This window comes from Solenopsis invicta, chromosome 14 (genome assembly GCF_016802725.1).
Source record: "Solenopsis invicta isolate M01_SB chromosome 14, UNIL_Sinv_3.0, whole genome shotgun sequence".
Taxonomy (NCBI): domain Eukaryota; kingdom Metazoa; phylum Arthropoda; class Insecta; order Hymenoptera; family Formicidae; genus Solenopsis; species Solenopsis invicta.
In genome coordinates, this window is record NC_052677.1 from 18,998,135 (window position 1) to 19,025,979 (window position 27,845).

The 27,845-nt window shown below is 40.8% G+C and overlaps 1 protein-coding gene across 1 annotated transcript; it reads left to right on the top strand.

Moving 5' to 3' along the window:
• The first annotated feature begins 21 nt into the window (after positions 1 to 21).
• Positions 22 to 27,845, top strand: LOC105207774 (glycine-rich protein 5-like). The gene is made up of 5 exons (XM_039457339.1): positions 22 to 266; positions 23,443 to 24,306; positions 24,460 to 24,505; positions 25,433 to 25,903; positions 26,960 to 27,845. Exons 2-5 carry the CDS (start codon positions 24,301 to 24,303, stop codon positions 26,968 to 26,970), a joined length of 534 nt encoding a protein of 177 aa, XP_039313273.1. The 5' UTR covers positions 22 to 266; positions 23,443 to 24,300; the 3' UTR covers positions 26,971 to 27,845.

Below are 27,845 nucleotides of genomic sequence, written 5' to 3' on the forward strand. Positions count from 1 at the left end.
CTTTACGAGACGCGCCCGACTGGTAGTTGGTCGGTCGGTCGGTCGGTCGGTCGGTCGGTCGGTCGGCCGATCGATCAATATCGTAAATTGAGCGTGACGAGAAGTTTACGGAGGCTCGCCGTAACGTAACACACCGGATTCTGCACGATCGAAAGCTCCGACGTGCGTGCATGCGCGTCGCGCGCCGCGCCGATTCCATGATTCCGCGACTCCGCCGCCGCAGCCTCGCTCGCATTGCGGAAAATGTCTACAAAGTGCCTCTCGAGGTACGATGCTTACGATGCAGAGAGATCGGCTACAAAGTGCCTCCTCTCGTGTGCGCCCACGCTCGCGAGAGCGTGGACCAAGAAATCGCTCCGATTCAATTCTCAAGGCGAAGGCACTTATCGCCGTCTCTCCGAGCGCGCACAGTCCACCCTGATGTTTTATTTATCGAGAGAACGCGATCCGAGTTTTTTTTTTGCGAATTATTTCTACATAATCGTAGATCACAGTTATAATATCTCTTCCTCGCCCCCCGACGTGCCTCGAGGCTCATTTTCGCAACGTGAAAAATGCGCGCAGAACGCGTCTGTTGAGTAAGATGTTTACAGTATAGAACATTAGCGCAAAGTGCCTCTTTAGAAGTACTTCGAAACGCAACTCGTATATCATTAATTCCTATATAGTCGCGTCGCGCAAGTACGATTTACCCTCGTAAAAATGAGGTAATGAAAAAACAGTAAAAATGACGCTTCTTGTATATGCCACCGTTGCCGAAGACGTCGCATCATTTATACACGTTCTCCTTCTGGCGCACGGACAGTTATTTATCGCTGGCGAATAATTTATTCTCATGAGACGTCTCGCGCGCCGGATCCGCCGTCGTGTAATAATAATAATAACGATGGCACCTTGCCGTATAAAAGAAGATTCTTCGACCGTCCCGCGTTCTTCGCATCGCGATGTTGCGAATATATATATAGTTATCATCGCGAGTCGCGGACATAAACGAGATCCGCATACTACGAGGCGCCGCTGCTCTTTGCTCGTCAAATACAATGAATTTTCCGAGTTATGCCGTCCATTTGTCCATTGCACGTCTCACTACTTTCATTCATGCGATCTATTACTTTAATCCGTGATAATTCAATTAAAAAGTTTTCCACAACTCTTATATCGATCAAAGATTATCTGCATATAAATTGCCCCAGTTCCTTTTTTCGGACAGCTTTGAAGCAGATTTTAAAATATCAATAATTCGTTATTTACGAATAAAATTCAATATCTCTATTTCATTCGTAACTAAAATAAAAAACTATAAAAAGAATTTTAATTAAGTTTCATTAATTTGATTTGACTTTTATTTTTATTTATTTAAAAGTAAAAGAATTTTCAGACTGTTTTAGCACAGATTACAGTTAAAAAAATTAATTTAATTATAATTCCAAAACAATATTCCTCGTGCAAATCTTTCTTTTTTTAAGCGATTCTAAAGCGAATCGATAATGGAACTCTTTTGGACGCTCGTGTGTACGCGATATCCCGTGAAGGATTATGGTAACGTCTCTATATCTATCTTCGGGATTCAGACTTCATTGACCAATGAAAAATAGCGTAGATGCCGTGATCCTGCCCGCGGAAAGATTTTCTTAGCGTAAGATGATAGATCGAAGGAAGAGGGACGTGTCGGGACGAATGAATTTCCGAGCGCCCTTAACGTCGGATAAACATTTCAATAAATCTTACTCGCGCAACGTGACTCAAACCGGCGAACCCCACGCTACGATTCCGAAATTACCATACCTTTCGCCATCTTTATACATCATCTACGTATATCCACGCCACTCACAATTAACTTTTCCAATCTCCAATCGCCTATTTCGCAGTTTTCCTTTATTTCTACGTAATAAAAAGTGAAATATCTCGACTAGTACTAGTAGTAGTATTTGAATTTCTCATGTAACAATTGCCAACCGCGATAATTAAATAATTGGATTAAATGATCATGAGTAAACGAGCTTGTAATCTCAAATAGATTTATGCAACCGTACGTGCGATGCGCGCGGTATAAAAATGCGAGCTACACAAATTGATCGTGTACACTTGAAACCGGTCAAACATCTTAATACTTGTACCATCTAGGTACTTGGTCTAGAAAAACGATCCATTCTACTTGAAGGTTTCGCTCGCTGTCGCCTCGGTCTCATCCTTAATAAAGCTAATTGCGAGTGCTCTACTCAGACCCTCCTCGGTTTGCACCCCTCGGCTGTCTTCTCCCGTTTCAACTCGCGACTCTCGTTTCGTAATCATCTATTAAGCCGACACCCTTTCCAATTTATAAGGTCGACGCCCGGAAGAACAAGCACCGCCGAGACAGACAGAAATTTGTTAGAACAGATGAGAAACCCAGCTTCGACGAGTCACAGTGACGTTCGGCTTAATTGCTAGCACAAGTAATTAATCATTAAAAGAGAAAAAGTAACGAGTCATCTTTGTGGGCAAATTTATAATTTTATGAACAATGGGATTTTCAAATTCTCATCCGTATCATAATATAATACGTAATATAATAATAGATTAGGCTCCAAAGGATATCAATCATGTATGTAGAATAATGTCAATTGAAAGCCGACACTGGATGAATGTGTATCTTGAATTTATTAACTAATTAGATAAAGTAAATGTAAACGTTTCGACCTTTGTTTAGATCTCCTTCGATGCGTGACATAACGATTACATAGCATGAAATTAATTGCGTATATAACAAATATTGTGTTTGAAGAGACCACCAAAATAAATTAGCATAAAGAGCAATCCAATCAAATTCCAATAATAACTATGATTGTCTCTGTAGCAATTTAGAAGAATAATAGCATTCAATCCAAAAATCTTTTCTGTGGCTATAAAACTACCGAGCAGTCATTATTGACCGGTTCTACTTTTAGATTAATATCTTATTTTTACATAAAAGATAGGATTCTAATATTTTCCGACTGTTCATCAATTATTTCCTGATGAGATATACTTACTTAATTATGCACCACTCTCTCTGTTTTTATAATACATTCGTTTTAAGGAGAAAAAATTGTTGGTACTTCCAGAGCCAATCTAACATTTGTAGCAACGCTGACGCGAGAATGTTTCATGACCGTCTCTTAACATCGCGATCTCTCGTGCTGGGATGCGCGTGCCGCGTCGTACGGAAAATCGTTAATCGCGCGTAGGAAAGCGGCGCGCGGGATCGATTATCCGTACCCGCGGAAACTGCCTTTTTCATGCGAGCGCTCTGCTCTCCCGAGGCGAGTTTCACGACGCTCGAGGAGAGCAGCGTCATCGATCATGCGGTTCTTTAGAGCGCAACGAAAGAAGTGCCTGCCGCATCATCTCGCAAAGAAACCCTGCGAGGAAGTCCTGACGATTAACGGCCTCTCATCTCCTTCGATATCGAAGAAATTGCGCGCGCATAAATCGTAGCTTATGTGTTAACATGACTAAACGTAAATATTCGACATCAAAGAAGTAATATATAAAATTGAAGAGTTTCCTTTCAAAAACAAGTCCATTTTTTTTTTAATCTGGTTCATCGCACTACATTATTCTCTATCAGTGTCAACAGTTTTGTTCCGGCAAGAATCAAATAAAAAATGAGAAATATAAGTAAAGTAAAGAGTACCCTGCATAGCCTATTTGCTATTTCTAAGTAGTTATATAATAAATTAAACAAATTATGCATTTAATATATATAGTATCCTGTTATAGTATCCTGTTTGTAATAAAAGAAAGAAAACTTCTTTTTAAATAAATCTTTAAGATATTAATCAAAGTTTAAAACTTTGTTTTTAAACTTATAAGTCCGGAGAAAAATGACTATATTTATATAATAAAGGGTTTTAAAATGACAAGTTTTTAGTTCCCTGAATATTTAACTTTTTGAACTCGTCTGGTTTTCTCAGGAAATCCTTTCATTATAATACAACGAAATAAGAAAATTATGTAAACGTGCAAATAAATTAATGCGAGATAAATTAATATTAATTTAATTACTTTTGATGTAATATCTCTTCTCAGATACGCTGTTTAAGCATAATTACAGATAAAAGTGCACAGGCTGAGCGAATGACGGAGATTATCTCATAAAGATATTACTCTGCCAAGTTTAGGATCAAGTGTTTTGACAGACTCTCTCGCGCAATCGCGACACCTGATTTTAGCTGGCATAGTGCATTAACGTTTCGCACGGCTAATTATCATCGGATGGATCTTTCCCGCTGCGACGTAATGGTCTCTCCATAGTTCGCTTAAAGTAAATCCACCTCTAATCAGATTTGTGGAAGTGTAGAATTATGAGTCAGGTGGGTACGGAATTTAAGAACTCACACCACTGTATTAAACGCTACGTAATAATGTTGCTGGACGTTAGATCGCAATGCCCGGGAGCTCATTTCGCTTTACTGTACACCTCGACAGAGAGAGAGAGAGAGAGAGATTGTGTTCTCTATTTGCGCAAGAAATGCTTTCCCGTAGATTGCCGTGTAAATCGAAGTTCGCGTGCAAGAGTCGCCCATATTTTACAAGAGAAAATTACTCGCGTTTCATGCTAATTTAATTTGCACGCCGATTTTTGGAAGTGCACTCATGCATAAATCACGAACGAGCGATATGAACGAGATGTATCTTAATATTTTCAATTATCTTGAACATGCATACAAACTTAATATATTCGCGTACTTATTGGGTGTTAATTAAATGTAAATCAATTATCAGATCGTCTTCCGATGATGAAGAACGAACGACTTTCTTTGAAAGGGAGTACAAGTGAAAGGCTAAGAGGGGGCAAAGAGAAAGAGAAAGAGAAAGAGAAAGAGAAAGAGAGTTTTGCGATAATTAAAAGTACAGAAAAGTAATTGGACGCTCTCTCGATAAAGCGAAAGTATTCTCTAAAACGGACACGCCTTGTTACGTTACGATCCGCGCGTCGCGGTACTGTGTGCGAAATATAACCGCGAGGACCATACTTTCATTAATAAACTGCCGCGCGGTCGTCTTCGCTCGTCCTTCACGGATGCAGCTTGTAATCCACCTAACCATCATTAGCACCGAGTAATGAGTATCTTTCCCATCGCGCTTCTTCCTCTACCCGAGATTTTCTAGCCGACAAATTTTTATGATTATTATTATTGTTACTGTGCGCTACGGGGAGCGGAGATACGAATTGCGATCGTTTTATCCGAACGGATATATACGGTGGAGAAATATTTATTTTATACCGCGCGGCCGCCGACTAATTACCACAACCGAGTTTCATGCGAGTCTCTCTTTCACATTGCGAATTTCAAACAAATGCGTTACCAGTGTGTTGCATTTACGACATTTCCTTTTAATCAATTTTATATCAAACAATAAACGCCACATCACCGCCACGCTACGCAAGGAAGTGCGAGCAATCTTCCGTAATGTTCAGGCAAATGCGAAGATAAACTGTCATTGATATCCTTATCGTGTCTCGGCTATCACGGTGGATGCATCTGCAGCGCTGTTACTAACTCCATATGTTACACAACGCAAATTTCGTTTTAAGGAGATACTAAAGTCGCGAGTTTTATATATTGAATTAGGAGTCTAAGTTTCATTCTAGAAATTCGACGTTGTTTCCTCGTGTAATCTATATATATATATATATATATATATATATATATAATATATATATATATATATATATAGACTCTAATTTCAGTACAGACTGCATTTTAAATCAAGGAAATATTATCATGACTTGACAGCTTTAAACGCCACACTCGTCTAAAAAAATGATAAAAAAGATTTGAATTAAAAAACTTGTTTTCGTTCTCTGCATAAAGAGTTCATACTGCAAATATGTATTAATGCATATACTTAAACTCTGGAATTGGATTTCCAAATTTATAAAAAAAAAACATACGAAAAGTTGTCACAGAATTATTACGTTTGATCAGTAAAATAGAACAGACTTCAGGATCCCCTTGAAGCATAAGATCACTCGGATTCAATAAAAATATTTGATATTTTCTTATATACTTGCATAAAAAAAAAGTATTTAATAACGTTAAGTTCACAACATTAACGTCAACGTGCAAAAACGCTTAGATCCGTCATTATCCTGTCGTTGCGGTTCCCAGGCGATTATGCGATAGATGCCTTACGGCATCTTTGCCACACATCCTGCTTTTCGTGTTTGCCAACGTGTTCCCGCGACTCCCATGCGCGCATAAGCAAAAGGCAAAGGGTCGACCCCCACGTGCTTTCACTCGTATCATTTCGCTCGCGCGCCCTGCAACCACTCACGCTTTTTTTTCTTTCTTGCCACCGCAACGACCGTGAGTGCATTTCCTCGTAGCTGATTCCTCATTTAGTCTCCGAGAGACTTTCCGCGAGATATCCTGTTCCAGGACGGAAGTCACGCGCTTTGAGAATTCGCTCGTTTGCGGTGTTCAACAATCTTTCCGTCGCATCCGAGTGACAAAATCCTATCAGGAGATACAGCGATCGGTTGCATTTTCAAACAGAATAAAAGCTCCTTTGTAACGTTCGTGAAAAACAACGCTCAATGGAGCGGGAGCGGATTTAGCTTTTCTGCTGCGTTACTTTGGAAACGAACTGCACTTTTAAAAAAAGTTAAATAAATTGCGCTCTCCCAGATAATGTCTCTCAGTCGAAGAAAAATATTTTTCCAGCAGAGTAGGCAATATCTTTTTACTCGTATCTCGTGAGTTTACAGCGTAAATGAAAAGTTTCGGAAGTCAGTATGCGTTGAAATGTTTTTGAGGTGTGTAGTTTAAGTTAACGGCGGAGTTTAATGGGCGTGACGCTTTAAATTGCGCACATTAACTTGTGTGCAATCCCAAAAAATATATTGTTCATTACATTAGATAAATAATACTGCAACAAACAGACCGCTATAACAAGTGATATAAACATAAAACTACTCTGGTGAAAATTTTTCTCACAATTTTTCTCACGAATTGAAACACTTTTCAGAAATACTGAAAAAATTTATATCTTTTCTTAGAATTTTTAGTATAATTGTTCAAATTTTTTATGTAAATTTTAGAATTTTTGTATAAATTTAAAATTGTTTAGAAAACTTTTCAGATTTTTGAATACAATTCAAAATTGTTTATAAAAATTTTCATTAGGATATATAAACAAAAGATAATTTCTATGTGAAATAAATTTTACATTAAATCTCTCTCTCTCTCTCTCTCTCTCTCTCTCTCTTTCTCTTAAAGTTTTAAAGAATTAAGTGCCAGTTTTGTGAGCGTCCTACCGTAAATCTACTTCGTCCATAAATCCTAAAAGATATCCTCAAATAGACTCGAGATCTGACAGTTTGACAGATGCGCTTCTACTTTCCCTCTCGTTGCCTCTACTCGGTCAGTGATAAGGAAGGACGAGCGGGGAATCGAAGAGCATCGGGACGTGACGACTGCGGAACGCGCGGTGTCGTCGGCCTCCGATAGCCTTGACACGGTGCACTCGAGGTGGGCAACGAGAAGAAGACGACGATGGAAGAAAGAGGCGGAGGCCAATCCCCCTTCCTCCCCCAGTTGCATCTACCACCGCCACCGCCGTCGCCGCAGCTGCCATTGCACTCTTATAGCGATCTTGCGCAATCACCGCACGAGAGCTGATGCGAGAGTTAACGATTACGAGCTTGCCCGCGACGCGACACAAGAGTTACGAGTACTTTCTCCCCGATATATTGTTCTGGTCCTTTTGCTCGCCCGAACTACTTCAGCTCGCTCTCATCGCGGCGCATCCCGTTCGGTCATAGTGACGTAATCGCATGACCAATTATCACTCGCTGAATTCCTCGACGACGAGAGTTTACAAGTGGGTTTCGTCGAGAGGTTTCTCTATCGGAATTGTAACCGACGCGACGTGAATGTGATCGACGAAGTGAATGAAATCAAGTGAATTGACGATTGTAAAGCAGATTGTGAATTGAACCGATAATTGTAAAGTAAGAAAAGTACCCAATACCGACATATCATTTTGTTTTTTAATTGTATTTTGTTGAACTTTCAAAACTAAAAATAAAATTTTAGAAACATAAATACAAACTAGAAAATATTTTTTATATCAGCCGACAAAAGTTTTTATAACATCGTTGCGAATTTTGCAATGATTAAGTTTCTTGTAAGATAAGCAAAAATAAGCGTCTGATAAAATAAGTCCCGAAATCACACACACATAATAGACAGTAGTGCATTTTTCTCTTCTTTATTTTCTTCTACATTTTCCTTTTCTTTTCCTTTAACATGAGTCCATCTGTACATATTGCTTACGAGTTAATGCATATGAGTATTCTTAGAAGACTTTCACTCTGATGTTTTTTGTCGATTTATATACAAATACCTTATGTCAAAGTTTCTCAAACTTGTGTGGATTGTGACCCATTTTTAAAAATGGCAAACATCTGCCACCCATCTAACTTCAGTGACGTATCAAAACACACGAGATACAATGATAAATTATTTATTTGCATTGCGCTTTATTTATTTTATATTACTTTTTCTACTTTTTAATTTTTTATTGAATATAATTTTGTAAGCCCATTTCTCTAATACGCATGTCTCCTATTTCTGTTGACGACAGCTTCGATGTCAACGCGAATCATTTTCATACGTAAAAATTTTGATAATTGTAATTTATTTAAAGATCTAGTTTTGACTGTATCACTAAAAAATTTTTTATTTATTAAAAATTGACTCACATTTTGCGAAACCTCGCCTTACACTGTTCCGCAAAATATAGTGACAACATGTAAGGATTATATTAGGTTTCTAACTTGATAAATTAATTTCCTAATGTTATATCTTTTATTCTATAAACAATAAAAATGTTTATTTTAGTATATCGATAAGTTTACGCTGCACCCTGCTTTTATATTTAAAATTACGTTATGAGCAAAATAAGAAAGAGAAAGATACACACACACACACACACACACACACAACAGTTTAAAAACGCGAATTTTCTCTATCAATTTTCAAACCGTTCTCCATCATACATACAAAGTTTTACAGCGATACATTATTCATAATTTTTCTGAAATAGTTCTTTATTGTACACACGCAGTATAAAACGCTCGCGTAAACTAAATATAATTTTATATGCATTATTACAAATTAAGTGTAAGTGCGTAATTATAAAAGTGAAAGCGTAGAAAATATTTTGCAGTAAACGGAATGTAAAACGTCATGAAAAATTGTTCTTTTATGTAGGAACTCTTTAAGCTTGAAATTCATATCCTTCAATAAAAATTCAATTAGTCATTTCCCTTCACTTCTTAACTCTTAACTTTAGATATCGTTGTAATGAAATTATAAGTTAAGATTTCGTTAAAGTTAAGTCCACTCAGAACTGAATATAAAGAATAAAACTCCTCTCTCCCTCCTCCGTTCTCTTCCTCTTCCTATATTAGCACTTTTAAAATATGATTTACAAAAAGCCTCGAACTTTCAGGCGTTTCCTGAATCCAAAGCTACCAAAGTTTTTCGACGATGATGACGCGGCCTGTCGGTGTTGTGTTTAGAGCGACAGCCGAAAGGAAGCAGGAATGACGGAACTGACTGCTCTGTCCGGGTTGATCCGGGCAGGCCGTACCGGACAATTAGCGGTTTAGCATACAATAGATTTGCTTGCAATTGACTCGCGTTCGAATCAACGGGCGTTTGCGTCGCGGCCATTGGTAATTAGGAGTTAAAGCGGATGGGACCGTCATACAGCGGCGCGGTGGGACGCACGTACTCGGCCGCGTCGCGTCGCGTCGCGTCGCGTTGCTTTCCACGTGGCGCCGAGATGACATCCCTCGCGCGTTACGTCGAGAGGCGTGGGAACACGAGAAACCACTTCGTCTCGCCGAGATAGAATTAATTAGAGGAGCGACGTACGTAAAACGGGCGACGACGCCGCGCGATCGATACCTGCATTCCGCGTATGCGACTAATATTTCATTTTCCGGATAAATCAGTATAACAGCGCGCTCGTCGAACGTCAGATATAAATCATCTTCACAAAAGGCATAAATTCATCCTTCGAAAGGATATCCTCCGGGCAATGTTGCGCTCAGATCATTTCAAATATTATTTAGATAAAGCTAACAATAAGATAAATTAAACATAAACGTATCTTAGGTAAGATCAAAATAATTTAATTTTTAATTTAGCTAGATAAAAGATAAAATTAGTAATTTTTGATTTAAACATTTTTAAGTTAATATCGCTGTTAAACAAAGCAATATATTCATAATTTTTTTATATTTACAAATCTGCATTTCTTTCTCAGATAATTTAATAAAAAATCTTCCTCTTTTTTGATTCAGATCAATCTGCATAATTTCATAATTGCAAACACTGAACATGAGAGATAGTTAAAAATATTTTCGAGAAATGTATGACGTGATACATCATTGCTCAGTAAGAAAATCGCATATGTAATAAATTACATTGATTTCACCTGCAAACGGTGTCGATTACGAAAAAAGGAAAAAAAATTAATTGATACATCGAAGCTATAGCTTGTTACGCAAGTTTAACATTTAATATCTCATCAGATTTGATAATACAGCAAAGAAATTATGTCTGATATATAGTTGCATTTAGACATAATTTCTTTGCTGAACTATCCAATCTGTTTAGTTACAAATGTTAAACTTACGTAATGAATCATAGCTTTACAGTCTTTTTTTCTGCGTATGACGGAAGTTTCACACGTCGAGACGTTTTGTGTCAAGGACGAGTGCCTTTTTCGGATTGTTCAATATTTTATCACTGACACATTCTGCAAGGAGACAAAGAGAAGTCACCATAGTACCGGTCTCCTTGGTAATTTTATTTTCTCTTTTCTCATGCCGATTCCCATGCCGAGTTCCAAACCTACGCGTGAATTTCGAAATCTAAACGTGCGAAGCGACGAATGGACTTTACGACGACTCCTTCGACCGGAAAGTTAATGACGATGACATATTGGAATGAAAGAGAAGCGAAAGCCGTTGTAACAAAGTGTGAAAATATTAAAAAAATGTTTTGTTTTAACTAAAATATTGCAAATGCAAATCAACGGACAGTTTGTTAATGGATTATAATTGATATCAATAAGCATAATTAAATCCTTTTTCTTTCACGTAACATGGCCACGCTTTGAAAACGATGTAATTTGCTGTGAAAACCGCAATTTGTGCTCCGTTTTCAATAGAAGCTTTCATAAAACCAAATAACGCAAACATGTCACTGCTAATTTTATATTATTTAGCCACGTATAAAACGGTGAATTACTTTATATTCCAAAAATAAAAGCCATTGAATCGACGACACGCAGTTATCAGAGTCGGTGGCCCGTCACGATGTAATTGTGCAGTTAAACTTCTATTCATCGCGTCAAATTATCTCCTTTTGGCCCTAATAACCGCGTCATTAGTCTTCACAAAATAAAAAAGCAACAAATTCTCGAAAGGCAAAAAGATACGCGTTACGTAGCCCAAGTAATTACTTTGCTGCGAAATTTGGTTCGTGAACTTTATCTTCGCTCATTTATATCATTACTCCACGATTCGTATCGATTCACATCGGTACATTGTAGTCAAAAGGTAAATGGAAAAATGATGGATATGGAAAATGTTGATTTTCAGCGGGCCGAAACAGTTTCGGAACCGAGCGTCGATTACGTTGCTCGCATTTTTCAACTGCGCCGAGCAACGGCAAATAATCGGCGAATAGACGGCTGCGGAGTGCTCAGAAAGCCGTGGAAAATATTTCGCGAGGCAAATCGATCTCGAGAAAGTAAACACGAATCTATTCTCCGGCCTAGCCGGGAGCGAAGAATCGCCCGAAGCCGCGTGACCGACAAGGCAGATGATGTAGCATTTCTTCCACACGCGGAGAGATCGATCGACAGCGATCAATTTTGCACTAGGCGTAGAATCGAATTTGCAGTGAACTTCAATACGGAAGAAAACTAGAAAAAAATACGAGACGCGTACAAAACCTTACAATCATGATCGTGCATTCGTCATTTTCGTACTCGAGTCATCGCAGGTAAGAGATACGACTAAAAGTTTTCAATATAATTTTAAAAGCCTTATATTTTTTTCATATATTCGCGATACAAGAAAGATAAGGACATTGAAGCTAGCTTGAATTTCTTTTTGCAATTGACATGTTCTTATTCACACACGGAGAGAGTTTTCTCATAAAATTTATCCTGAGAGTATCGTGGTAATCGTAGAACAACATTGCATTTTGAATAATTTTATGTAATTTTCTCTCTAATTTATTAATGTCTATTACACACATTTAATATTTTGTCACAACAAAATATAGAATATATTTAATTATTTTTATTAAAAATAATAGTAAAATTTCAACAATTTTAAGTAAATATGTTAAACGGAATTCATGATTCTTTATTGTTTTAAATAGAATAAACGTCAAGCAGCGAACTACAATATCCTATATAAATTTTATCTTATATATAGCATGATATTTGAATCTAACTTATTGTTAGTCGCTCATGATAATTTTACTATGCAACATAGTAAATTGGTCGACGCGCTCTCGTATATACCACAGAGTAATACAGCGATGTATAACCACAGCATACGTGTAAAACATATGCAAGTATGTAAAACCTACTTTATCAAATATCATTTATTATGTTTAAGGAAAATCAACTATAACAATAAAAGTTCCATACTGTCTGTTACTAGAAAAAAATAGAAATATGAAATATTCATCTTTTTACACAAAATGTCTCAAAATATTTTTAAGACATTTTTCCATATATTCCACAATAAAAAGATATGGTCATTTATGCGTGAAATATTTAATCTTTACAATTATTACAAAAAATGCAAAATATTCTACAATAAATTTCATTTTATAAAAATATAAAAATTCAGTAAAAAATTGAACAATTACATTATCAGTTACATGAATTGATCAAAGATTAACATTAGTTAGTACCTGCCCTAATAGCATGCGATATCGTACGAATATTGTAGAATCGTACCTCGTCAATATTTTATAGTACTTGTATCGTACGAATATCCTAGAATATATGTACAATATTATGTGCTGTTAGGATAATTTCTTTTTTATTTGCGTAAAGCGAGATGTAGTCAAATTTTGGTCTATATTATTCATTTTTCATTTATTTTAGATTTTTGTTACTAAACGTTGTTTATATTAAATAAAAATATAAAATATTGATGAGAGATACGATTTAGGCGACCTGTATGCATTCAGAGAAAAAAAGAGAGCACTTCTCTTCTAATATATAAGAATCTACTGTTTGAAACTTTTATTTCAATAATTTTAACTAGCGATTGAATTTTATATTAATTGATTGTTAGCCTCAATCTGCCACCAAGAGAAATGTGTGTGTACACAGTTTAACAAAAATAATTAAACATATTTCATTGTGATAATGTTTCGATATATATTATACTGTACACGTGAAAATTAATGTCTCGTAATATATCACGAAAAGAGAAATAATTACTCCGAAACTTCCAAGTTATTTTTCCCGACACTCACGCTCATTAAACTTCGCGTACTTCATTAAAATCTTGCCATTTTAAGCTCACAATATATTAGAGTTATATTACATGTCGATGCGACCGTCAGGCAATTACTTAGGTGTTAAAGCGCTAAAGTGTTCGCTTCGCCCAATAATTTAGGACCGCGAAGGGGCTGTGGCTTTGGGCCAGGAATTCGTGCAAGACTGGAACGAGAGACAAAAAAAAAGAACGCGGGCGGATCGAATCTTCTAACAGCGATAAACGATCGCGCGAGCAAAGAAGTCCGAGATCTCTCACCATCGATCCAGGCATGCCGGGCGTGCCGGTGGAAAAGCTCGGTAGAAATTCAACGTCGGAAAATCGAGACGAGGAAAAGAGATAGATAGATAGATAGATAGATAGATAGATAGATAAATAGATAGATAGATAGATAGAGAGAGATAGAGAGAGAAAAAGGAGAAGCGCTCGAATTCTCGAGCGACAGAATTCTCACGTGATTCCTCGAGTGGAATTCGATGACGGCATGGCGGTGTCGACGCTGTCGCGTCAACCGCCGGGCTCGGATTGCTACATCCGCGATTGGCAGCTGTCCACCAGTGTTCGATCCACCGATGGATCGCCGCTGAATCGAGCGCTAACACTAACACGCGTCCTCCAGCCGATCAATCGCGGCTCGCTTACCAATCGCGATTGTACGTGCGAGATTATCGATCCGCGCGCCGCGCCGCACATCAGCTATAACACGTCACGATGCACGTGAAACGCGCCTCCAGCGCGCGAGAAGACCACCGCCGCCGCCGTCGCCGTCGCCGTCGCCGCCTTATGAGAGAGAGACGTTGACACGTTTGATAAAACAAGCTTTATCCGATAAAACGGAAGCTCTGGATATATTCGTTTAGGTTTATTTAACACGTCGCCCACTAAGCGTTCATTGCCTGCGGCTTTTTTTCTCGGGGGTTTTTCTCAAAGACCAATGCCACATACACACGCGATACCGGTAACGTTGATAAAAATTACGTCACGAGTATAGCTGCTTGCAATTAAATTTCGTCGCGGAGAGTTCAAGGGAATTTTTGTTCGTGTGAGAATACATGGAAACGTACGAGAGATTGATGCGATAGATACGAGTAATTACAGAAAAAGAGATAGAGATCGCAATTATGGGATGTAACCAGTGGAGGAAGGGATGAGAAGAAGATGAAAAAAGAAGAAGAAGATGGCGCGCCGGGGTCGCCGGCAGGAAGCAGAAAAGGTGGATAAAACGGAAAAGAGGTAGAAAATCAATTTCTGTAGCACCTGGACCTGATCGTCTCCCGCTCGATAATTCGTGCGAATACCCTCGATGCTTACACCTCGTTTGGTACGAGAGAGGCCCTTCGTCGTGGGCGTCGAATCGTCAAAGTCGACGGAGCGAAAGGAGGCCCTCGAGCCCTCCGTTCGAGTTTTTTCGAAGGGTGTTGCGCGATGATAGAGCGCGCAAAGATGCGCGAGCCGCTATTTCAAAGGAGAGAATTCTTCGCGAAGAAGAGCGGCTGCACTTCATAAGCGTGTCTTTGCGTCTACAAAATTTTGCTCTCGCGCATGGATAAGAGGAACAACGAGGGATGAAAAATTAGAGGTCTCAATGAGAGACACTTAGAGATTTCCTCCCTTCTCGCGACAATTGTTGCAGAATATAGAAAGTTCGATGCTCGATGGAATAAAATTTCCAATATTTCGTCCAATTAAAATTTTACTGTAAAGCTTAATATGATGCTGGTAGTCGTTAAAATAAAATTTATAGGATGACTTGTCAAAATATAATTTCACAATAAACTAAAAAGATATTAATTTCTGCGATTGAATTGTTAACAGCTTAATTGACGTATTTTAAATTACATTCAATTAGTGTCATTTTTTCTCATTTCATTTTTCATAACTTCGGATGTCGTAAACAGATAACATGACATACAGATCAAAATGCTATCGGCAGAATATAAATTAAATACTAGCACAGAAATGATACTCGATAGATTAATTCGTTGTCACTCGAGAACCGTTGACAATAAGAGAAATAAAGTGTAAAAAAGGAAAAAAAACGTGTCAACGAAGACACGAACGTTAGCAAGAGCTCAAAGTAATTCGAGCATCGTCGGGGATCGTTCGGACAAAGTTTGCGAGCGCAAAGACGCATGTTAGAAGTGAGTTAAGTTGCGGATAAGAGCGACTTCTCTCGCGAAGGGCGTCTTTAAAGTGCTTAGAGTCGCCGAAGCGGAATCGATTTCTCGATAGACGTGCGCAGTGATTCACGAGCCACTATCGCGACACTGACGACGACGACGACGACGACGACGACGACGACGACAACGACAACGTCACCGAAGACAAGTAAAATCTTACCGGTTTAATCATCGCGTCGCTAATGAAATTCATTAGATACTCCCAGGTGCTTTGCGATGACGACGCGCCATGCGACGTTCCGTCGTTCGACCTGCCGCAGTATTCGTCATCGGGACGCACATCGTGTGTCCTTCTCTTTCCACGTCCACGATTTACTCTGCAATTCTTGACAGCGGAAAGAAAGAGAAACGGAAAAAAGAGAAACTTTGCCGAACCGTTATCGACTCCTGAATTAGTCACGCGCTCGTATCGTTTTAATTGGTCGCTTAATCACATGCAACGAGTATCGAGCCAAAATGCGTAAACCTGGAAACGGTATTGTCCAAAAATATCTCTTCTAATTTCACGCGCGTTGTTCCTGCGATGCACTTTGAGTGAAATGAGTACGCGATGCGATCTTGCGCATGCTCTTACGCAAGTTTAGTTACCTTCGTACGCACAACAGACACGCAATTGTTATCAACTTTTTATATAGAATTTTCTTTCACAACTTTCGAGTCTTTCTTGTACGAAATGTAATTTGTATATGTGATATTCTCATGTGAGATGTAGCTAGGAGAGAGAGAGAGAGAGAGAGAAGAGAAATAAATTGCCACGACATCGAAGTAACACTGTCTTAAAGTTATTTTTTTATTTGACATATTTTGCTATTAATTATTAAATTTGGTATCACTTATCAGTCTTATATTAATATTAATAGTATTTATTGTAATATTAAAAATATTGAAGAGCTACAATTTAGAAGACTGGTACGCATTCAGCAACTTTTCCTTATAAAGAGAAGACGTGTAAGTTAACGTTGAACGAGAAAGAGAAAAATAAAGATAGATGAAAGAGAGACGCGGGAGGGAAACGAGGCGAACACTATTAACTTGCGCTTTTAAAATTCGCGAAAGGTCCTTTATCTTCATTCTCAGCTATTACGATTGCACTCGCCGATATTGCACGCTAGGCGAGCTTATTGGATTAAAAGGAGAATTTCGGGTCGAAGTTTCATTCGGCGGAATGTCACTGCGACGCGATGCGACGCGACGCGACGACCCGACTTTTTTTGCCACCATCCGCGTGTATTTACGCCAGGCGTTTCCCGCACATGCGAGAGTCACACAAATCGTGCCCCTTTTACCACCATGACCGGCTCTCTCCGTGGCCACCGCCATAAATCGAGAGGCAATTTGTCCGAACCGGTCACGCTCTTCCGTCCCTCGTGTCTCGTAATAGTTCGTAGCCGGGTTTCATTTATGGAACCCGGACCCCTTTGAATTTCATACGAACTGTAATTCGCGGTTGTGAGTTAAGGGCCGACTCTGCGCAAGTGGTTCCTAGCCATCTGCTACCGTTCGGCTCCCTCTTTTCCGATTTTATCAAGCGCAGTCAATTCCAAAAAATTTTAATCATCGATTAATACATGAAATACTTCTCTTTGTATCAGAATATTTTACACGAAAGAGAAGCACGGAATCGAATTCATCATATTTAATGCAAGATTGTGTGTACGTAATTAGTGACTAAATTATTAATCTAATGAAATTATATACATAAATTATATACAATTTAATAATATAATTATATATAATTACTATATATATGTACACATATTAATTACATAATTATCTCAATATTCCTCATTATTTTAATCCTAAAGATGTCATCCGCACTCAAACCTGATGAGAATTTTTTTTATGTCTATCTTAATTCAGAATTATTTTACGTCGAGTCAGCTCCTTATGCGATATCAGGTAAACCTGACAAAATTTCTAGATGGATAATAATAAAGTGCACCCGCAAATGGAGCAAAGAAGAAAGGCAATTTGTCGCCGCGCAATTTACATCTCAATCGGTCGTAACGTCGCGCGTCGCGTGACTTTTCGCAGTCACGCATCACCCAGTTCGTCGATCGCTCATCTCTGCTTTACATTCAACGTGTACGTTTTATAGGCCGAATTTGCATACTTTGTCCGTAACGTAGCCTTGCCTCGATGGATTTTAGAGCTCTTTCCGGCATTTGTCCGTCGGTTACGAAGAGATTGCCGTGGGATACCTTCGCGAGTCCCCCTTTTCCCCGGCTCTCATTGTTTTGATAGCACCCTACGACGCAACGCGTCAAGCCGTACATTAACGCGTTAATTCCTCCACCTTTCATACAGCAGCAAATTTGCAATTCATTTCAAATGTCACGCTCGTCTCGTAGCCGTGCGCACCTACAGCGCGAGGCGACGTGTCATTAGGCGTATGATTTAACGAACCTTGTGGAAATAAGGTTCCGAGCGCGATGATCCGTGTTTTTGTGCTGCAGTATCGATTCCGAATTCATGCGAGTGACGCAGGCAAATCCTCTCCAACTTCCCACGCTCCGCCAGGTATCAACTTTCGGATTTCCCATCGAAGCGATCCGGCTTTAATTGGACTTTCCGCTAATGTGTCGGTGTCGCTCGTAATAAGCAAGATGCATTTCCGCGTCCCGGAGTGTGTTACGCGCACGTTCGTCAAGTCTTAACCGTGACAAATACCTCAATTGTTATATCTGTTCCATCGCGTGTGTTATGACACATGCGACGCTCCGGGTAACATTAGCTTGTCCCTTGAGGAGTTATGCGCTGACTTGAAGCTTCGCGTGACACGAGCGTTCGATATACGACGCGACCACAGATTTCGGAATGAGGATGCGAGCGGAATGATTTAGAAGATCGCTATCGCATATTTATTGTTGCTTGCGTCGATTCAAAGTCTATTTGCGGTTAACGTGTAACGACCGGTAGATCTTTTATAGATTCGAATTTGAAAGTCAAACGAGACGAATTTCGCGACGCGAACGCAGTTCGCTGGAAATCGCTGGAAATTTGAAATTATCATAAATAGCATTAGCCAATTTTATAGGTTGCCATCTAACCGCGATCGATTAATAATACTGTATTTACGGACACGAGTGACAAATTCCCGCGGCGCGGGATCGTTTGCAATTCGTGATTACAAAGATTACCACTGTAGCCACTGGCACGGTACAATATTAAGAAGCCGCCATAATGGCCGACAACCGGGACACGTAATAATTAGCGGCGTATCCGTGTGCGGAGGAGGAGGAAAGAGCTACGTACGACAGACAATGCCGCTCATTACCGCTCTCCGTATCGGAGTTGCCGCTCGAGTCATCGTAACGAGTGGCGGTGGCAGGTTGCGATTTTCAGGACGATAACCCAATAATCCTGCGAAAAGATCGTCCGCCACGCAGAACGTAACATCGGATGCGGATCTGCATTTAATTCCTACGAAATTCGCAAGCATACGTGCGTGTGCAATTGCGTAGGTAAATCTAATTACCACGCTAGTACTTGGCAATCCTCGGGCTTTCTTTCGTACGACAGAAATAAAATAAAGCCGGCCCCCTTGGAGGGAAAGTTGCCAAATGCATGCCACTTAAATAATAATTTTTTTATTATATTTATTTCGCATTCGGTACTATTTTGGATGCGAATTGTAACTCGATATTTCAATATTTCATTTATTACATGCTAAACCTTCTTTTTTAAGTAAAATTTCAATTTGTAAATTAGTTTTACAAATTACTTGTTTTACTTGTTAAGCGAGGGATCGCATATTTCTGTTTCACTGCTGTATATCGTGTGATTCGAGAGAAAGATAGCGATATATTCATTTCCGCGAAGCGACATTATGACCACGGTGAAAAACGTAAGCAGGGATTGGTTTGCATGGTACTAACCGTAAATGCGAGCTCGACCCGTCGGCTTTACGTCGGCTTTATTCGGTCACTCTGTCACACTGTTCCCGGCAGTCCCGGCAGTTTCCCCCGTTTGCACCGCTCGTCAAACTACACGCGTAGCGCTTCGTTATGCATTTGAGCAACTTCTAACGAGGGCGACAACTTGTCAGATCGCCGCTTGACTCTGCAGATCGATCATCGACAAAACATGTGACGAGAACGCTTAATCGGACTCGGAAGACCTATAATGATCGCACCTGCGTTCGACACGTGTAACTTTAATATGCATGCGCTAATTAGAACAAAATTTTAAAATTCTAAAATATATCGTATCGTTATAATCTCGTAATTAGAGGAAAAATCAAATGCGATGTTTCTTAAATTGTACCACATTAATATTTACATTTTTACTTAATATAAGCAACACATTAATGAAGTAACTATTATTTAATGATTTCTTTTATTAATTTTATATTTTTAATTATTTTAGTTCACAAATCCGATACTTTCGGAATATGGGGATATGATATCGAAAACCGATAAGTACGATTTAGATGACCGGTTTCCTAAATTATACCTTTTGCAGTGCAAAATATAATAAATTAATTTGCAAAAATATAATAAATTAATTTGTTATTAGTGAAAGGTAAACACTACATGTAGTAATAGGTACTTGAAATATTAAGCTGGAGTCTTCAACGTTTATCTTTGTAAAAGTCAGTACTAAATGGGAAATGTAATAAAAAATAACTCAAGTGGTACGCATTTGGCAACTCTCCATTAAATCCTTGAAAATGTAATTTCCGCGCGCGCGTTACGGCTATTAAAAAGCTCTTTTCCATAATCTTCTAATGTCAGAAGAATTATATTTTACGAAGTTTGCAGATTAAACTTTAAACCATACTTCTCTATAAACTACGTTTCACTTTACTGATTTAAGTGATATTTTTTTCTTAAACTTTGTTCGAACAATTTCTTCTTTAATATACGACATTATTACTCCGTCATTAGATATCCCATCAATTATCGCTAATGAGAAAACCCTTTCAACTTTAAAAGCTCTGTAAAAGCTGTTTTTCGAAGAGAAGATGGTGAATCCTGAGCGTTTTCAGACGATACGTCTCAATTCAGTGCATAACGATGTATTATATATTTTGCATTGAAAAACTAGTAACAAAAGCGGAATATCGAGATCTCGAGATCTAGAACTGGCTCGACAATCTCGCCCGAGGGCACGCTTCGGTTTTTCCGGCGAGAAAATCCCGCGGTCTTAGGCGCCGACCGGTTTTCACCTCCTGACCGTGAGGCACGTAATATTACGTCACGTACTTGTGGCATCCCGCTGCTCGAGAGAGAGAGAGAGAGAGAGAGAGAGAGAGAGATTCCATCGCTCTTTCTCGATACACGCGTATTTTGCAACTCACTTCGTACGTACACAACTTCTTCGATCAACAATGTTCGCCATTTATTTCTTACTCACGTATATGAGGGAAAACCCGGTTAGGAGCGAGGAAAATCAAGCCCGAGATATGTACCTCTTATATAGACTCAATTTATCTAATTATCATTATGCAGCACTCTCAGCGGGATGAAAGCTTGCCTTAAGGCGACCAAGTGTGTCAGTAGACATATCAATCCTTGTACTGATGATTAAGATAAATTCTTCGTGATTTTGCAAATTGAGCATTTGACCTGAATGTCGCGCGCGTCCCAAAAATAAATAGAGCCTCTGTCAAGCGTAAAAATAAACTCTGATATCATTACTCTTACGGAGGCTCTTGATATAGAGAAAAAGAAAAGAAAATATCAAACGCGCTTGCAACCATTTCTGCATCGAGTCTTCAATTTTATATTCTATGCTAAATGTACTGCGTAATATCGAGTAATACATTCACCTTACGGTCTGCAGGAATTTAGCGTGTACGAGGCGCAGTATCTACGCTTATATAAAAGAAGGTACCCTAACCATCCTATCATAACTCATGTTAAAGCTGCGCTCAGGATTATAATACAGTTTAACTTTCACTAGAGCGGAGATCGAGCGCGGAGATTCGATAGGTCGGTCGGTGATTCGGGCGATTCCGCATTTCTGGATGCCAGTACGATTACCGCGCACGTGATCATCGTCAAAGATGGTTATGAACTTAAGATATTAGACAGTCGTATCGAGATACCGATCGAAATCACTCCGCGAACTTTGCGAACGACGCATTCCACAGGGAACGCATCACCTTACCAGAGGTAGAGCGCACGTACGCACCGCATACGCACCTACGCCTCGCCAACTTCCAAACGCAATTACACAAACGGTCTGCACGCTAATGCGGCATGAACGAAATAATAACGGATTGTGTGCGTCTATGTATGCGTAAAAAGGTGTCGCTTCTTCGTACACTCCTCTTTACAACGAAATGACAGCTGTCATTAATTACTGTCTCGAGTATGCCCGACCTTGATTCTCGATACCATCAATGATCAGCATTGTCCAACCAAATCACTCATATCGATCATTGCACGGCCCGATGAGCTAACCGTGCGCGAGGCGCGAGGCGCGAGGCGCGAGACGCGAGGCGCGAGGAGAGGTCAGGCACGTCCGCGCGGACATCGGCACGGTGAAAGGCCAGGAAGGCCTTCGCCTTCTACAGAGTATCTCAGTTGCTTTTTATGCAGCGATCGAGAGTAAAGCGCGAGCCGCCCGATAGTCGTGCACGCGCGACGGTTATCTCGCCGCCGCCGATACAAAGTACGATCGCCACTGAGACGACGATCCATTGTCGCCCCGTGCATTGTTTCCCGAAGCGCGATTAAGCGGATGCGTTCCTCAAGTACCAAGTACAACGAAAAAATAAAGAAGGAATGAAAGATGGAGGCGAGGTACCTTCCTGGCTCGCGCAACATTTTCTCCATGCTAAATTAATATTGATGTTGAATCTATCAGAGTATTAATCTGCTGTTAATCCACGTAGCTTGATTTATTAGCTAATTAGCACTGATTATCTCAGGCATAATTGCAATTATTATCATTATCATTTTACGAATAATCTCTGACGGCTATTACGAACGTTATCTTTCCATCTGTACATGTGTATTGTCTTTATCCCTACTTTGATTTTAACTTGGTAAACGGTGTTATTAATTTTCCGTCACGCATAAAGCGTTATTGTCTATTAATCTTATTCTTCGACCATGACTTCTATCTGATGTTGCTTTACAATTTGACACGCGACGTCATCGAGAACGCGGTTTTCCTGACGAAACCGCGTGGCGAGGTCGACGGGTGATCGGTTCGTTACGCCAAGAAGGATTATCAGGAATAGCAATTTATTTACGTGATCTTTAATAATAATAATAGAGCGGTGTCCTGGCGGGTGCACGCGCTGCCAAGAGATCGCCTGGAGATAAAAATGGCTCGAGATGTTTATCTCCTCGCATGGAACTTGCACAATTTCGCGCAGCAGTGCGCCGTGCTGCGCCGTGGCAACCGCGGCGTGTCTACGACGTACATATACGCATTGGCCAACTCCCTCGAGCGAGGCTTTCCTTTCCTCTACAACAAATTTTCGCTTTTGCGACCGGGCGTCTAAAGATGCGGGACCGATAAACAAAGGATGCAATTCTCTCAGTACACCGCAGATGCCTATTCACGTTTCCTTTTCAAGATAATAATTTAATATAGGATAAAAAATATAGGGTTATGTAACTGATATTTCATACCCGTTCTACACTGGAGTAGGTTGTTCGACTGCTTCATGCGCTTATGAAATGTGCTGAAATGCTCAGAACGACGAAATATTATTATAAACAGGTTGGAAATCTAATGCCGTTGTAAAAACGGCAACTTTGAAACGCGCAAGCGCAACGATCAACATTCGGTTCACACGAGAGAAAAGTCTTTGACGTCGAGATTACGACGATCCGATTCGACAGTTCCATTTTCGAAACACCTCGTATAAGTGTGATTTGCTCACTCGGCGAGAGCAGAGAGCAGAGAACGGAGGCGGATGGGTTAATATGAAGAAAGAGTCATCGGCGCAAGCGTGTCCGGACTGAAAAAGCGTTTCCAGGTTGGAGAGCGTCTGTCCCGACGTTTCCGGTCCAGCGAACACGATTCGCCGCACGATAATTACTACCGCACCGAGCATACGAAGGGGGATTCCGCAATCGGCGACCTGCCACGTCGCGCCCGGGGGCTACTACGTTCTCCTTCAAACGGGCGAATATTCCGTGGACGTCGCGCGATTATCTCGACTGATGAATCATCGCCGCGTTTCCCGCCAACGAGGTCGCCGCGTTTCCACACGCGCGTCTCCATCCCCCTTCATCTGAGCGAGTGTCGCGAACGTCGCGAGTCCCCCGCGGAGCCGCGAGGCCTCTCGACCTCGCGAGGAGCGAGAAACGATCGGATGGCCCCGTGTCAAGATTAGCGTCTGTTTGTCCGTTATCGCGCGACGCGAGCGAGGGTGGGGAGGCAACGACGATGGGGATTTTCGTAGTCGACGGTGATGGTGACGACGGTGGTGGGCACGAAAGTCGAGTTTCGTGATCCAGAAGAAGAACACGCGGGGGGAAGAAAGAACGGAAGGGCGGGGGCCGTAGCCGCGAAGAAAGGCAGGAGCTATAAAAGAGCCGACGGGCCCGACGATGGGCATCAAACACCTCCAACATGAAGGTACGTAGAAGCGAGTCCAATCGCAAACGCACGTCTCTCTCTCTCTCTCTCTCTCTCTCTCTCTCTCTCTAATATTAAGATACATATTGAATTATTGAAGACACACTCTCGTGATTATTAAAGCTCTCACGCCTGACCGTTCTCTCGTTGCAGGTGTTCGCAGTCACGCTTGTGCTGGCACTCGTCGCCACCGCGTACGGTGAGTACAATGGCAATGGGGGCTTATGGAAACGGCGACCGGGGATTACGACGGGGGTGTCTCGCGTGTGAAGTGTTCGCGGCGTTTTTAACCCCTCCTCGGTTAACGCCAGAACCCGCAAAGTGGTTGCAACTGGCTGTAAATGTGCCAATTCGCTAGTGCCGTAAACGTGAACATCTATTTCATTCCGTACTACTTATAGATTTAGAATAAATCTCTTTCAATATGGCACGTTAATTAAATATTGTGAACGTAGGACGAATTAGAAAATGAATTGGCGGGTTCAAGATGTTATTTTTGTCTAGATACCATCTTTTCCTTGTAAAAAAAAATAATATCCGTATTTTTATATAACAATTATTACAATAATTATTCTTTCAAAATCTCGTCACAGTTTCCAAGAAAATTAATTACTATCGTTACCATCACGGGAAGAATTATCCGATATAATAAGCTGTTATTATTTGTATCACTGTTATTTTTTGCACTAACAAGCGAGACGGGCCAGAGCAAACATACAAAGGTACACACGTACGTTTCATAATTGATATACCTCTTTCGATTCTTTATATGGTTACTAACCAGTTGGTTCGGCGATATTAAAGGAACTCGTAAGATTTAATCCGAGAGCGATTTGTACTTGCCCCCCTGCCCTTTGAGACGGCTTACACAATCGGCAGAACGCAACCAGTCGCCTTCTTGTAGCAATCACAAAATACCTCGTGGCAATTTGCGGACCGACATGAGCGCGCGCAACCACTTGGTACCAACAAGCTCGCGGAGTCGCGCAAAGAAAGTCGATAAATCGTATATCGCGAAACACATGTCTCATCTCTCTATAAAATTGCGGTTACCTCACCGAGAACCGGAATTGTCGAATGCAGTGAAAAATAATGGAAATAATCGATCCTGATCTCGAAATTATAGGTGGTTACATAAGCAGTGGATATGGCGGTGGCGGATTCGGCGGCGGTAGCAGCGGATGGAAGTTCGGCGGCGGAGGTGGATACGGCGGCGGTGGCGGTTACAGCGGCGGTGGTGGCGGATGGAAGTTCGGCGGCGGTGGCGGCGGCGGCGGCGGCGGCGGCGGTGGCGGTTACGGAGGTGGTGGAAAGATCATCAAGGTGATCACGCTCGGCAGCGGCGGCGGCGGCGGCGGCGGATACGGCGGCGGCGGCGGCAGCGGCGGCTGGAAGTTCGGTGGAGGAAGTGGAGGATTTGGCGGCGGTGGATACGGTGGCAGCAGCGGGTGGAAGTTCGGTGGTGGAAGTGGCGGATTCGGCGGCGGAGGATACGGTGGTAGCAGCGGCTGGAAATTCGGTGGTGGAAGTGGCGGATTCGGCGGCGGTGGATGGAAACTCGGTGGAGGCGGCGGATACGGAGGCGGCGGCGGTGGAGGTGAGAAGTACAATCCTAATATAACCCGGAAGTGTAGCAACTCATTTAAATAATGAGTATGGCGAATTTCTAAGTTATTTATTATTATAATTATTTTTTAAGAAGAATCCAAAAATGTAATATCACGAAAATTAAATTGCTGATCAATTTAATAATTTTAAAAAATATTCCCACGGAATGCTGGGAAATCCAGGTTATAGCAATTTAATTTCTAGTTCTTCTTAAAAAAGTTGTGTTTTAAGTCTGGCAGGTACGCGGCGCGCAATTTAGGGAATTCACCTAGGACCTAGAAAATTATTGAGTGCTAAGATCTGCTTTCAATCGATATAGCAGTTCTCGCTATTTAAAGATGAGAAGCGTCGTCGTTCATTTTATTATTACGATAGTCAATAAAAATATTGCTCGGAATGATACCGTATAAATAAATCATCTTTAACCAAAGAATACTTATTCTTTCAAAGAGAACCGTCGGAAAGGATAAATCACGTAAATCAACTTTTCTTTTCTTTTCATTTATAGCTATGTAATATCTACTTCTTTCTTCATAATTGTCGCGCAACTAGATACGCATTAGCACGCATTTCAAGCTTATTCTATATAATTAACTTCCAAGCTAATGCTTGGATCGATAGTGCTCACAGAAAGCAATTGGCGCAAAATTTACTCGTCGATCAATTTAATAGATTAACAAAGAAGAATGTAAATTAAATTAATAAGCAAAGTATCAATCTTGAAAAGAGTATGTAAATTTTTAAAATGTTCAAATATCATTGTAGATCTCTCGTACGTCCCATATCCATGATGACATTTATACTGAGTTTGAGTTACTTAATCCATTAATATCGGTAATCCTTGCAACTCGTTTTAATTTATACAGTTAGTAAATCATCCTTTACCTCGGAGAGAACTGTCAAGCGGATAAGCCATGTAAATTAACTTTCTTTTTTTTGGAAATTTATCATCATGCAACTGCCATTTCTTTTTATTATCGCACCGCCATGCACGGCATTAACATACATTTCAAGCTTATATTCATCGTACGAATTAAATTTCCAGGCTGGTGGTAACTCACGGTGCTCACGAACAAAGGGAGCGAAATTCGCTCGCTGATCATCCGCGCGTATCTCGGCCCGTAAGCATCGATCGCCGTCGATAAGGAAATCAACCAGCGTCTGACTCTCTCTCTCTCTGAGTCTTCGACCTTCGTCAGAGGATCCGCCCGCCATCGAAAGATGCCAAAAAAAGAAAAAAAAAGAAAGAACGCCAAAATCGGGACATTGCGTGAGGCAGAAGCGAGCGAATTGTCCGGTATCGCTACGAATGAATCCGCAAGGAAAGGCGTCCCAGCGTACACGCACGTACGAGACCTTCGTCCTCTCCGTTACCCTTCACCTACCAAGTACTGGGATATCTCTTTGGAAACAGCTAACGATATCGTCGCCTCGCTTCCGGCCATTCGAACTTGCCACCGAAACGACTTCCTTCTCGACGGCGCGTTTTCTCTTCGCGTCCCGTCGCTCGCCTCCCGCTTCTTCCTTCGCAATCCGGAAAATCAGCGAGCATTCCATTTACGAGCGAATCGTGCGCCCTGATATTTCAATTCCACGTATGAACATTCGTCCACCCCTCACCTCCCCCTCCATTTGCCCAATCCGCGTGCTCTCTTTCGAGGATCGGAGGCGTCGGAGCAAGGCAGCCCACCGGCACGACATTTAGCCCGTTGCGAACACGTAGAGCAAAACCCGTGTAACTCCCCGGGGTATTATCTCGGATATCTCGAACACGGACGAGCGACAGAGTGACGAAAACCTGCAAAATTACACCCGGTGAAAAATAAAGCGCAGTGATCCACACGCACACTTTTCTCCTTTCCCTCCCCTCAATTGTCTGTTACCACCCGCTCGATTCAACGATCCACAATAAACGAGTCATACTGATAGAA

Bases quoted from the DNA above. Each gene is read 5' to 3' on its own strand.
- LOC105207774 (XM_039457339.1), top strand. The intron at 24,506-25,432 runs GTGAGTACAATG...TCGAAATTATAG, and splicing joins ACTCGTCGCCACCGCGTACG to GTGGTTACATAAGCAGTGGA.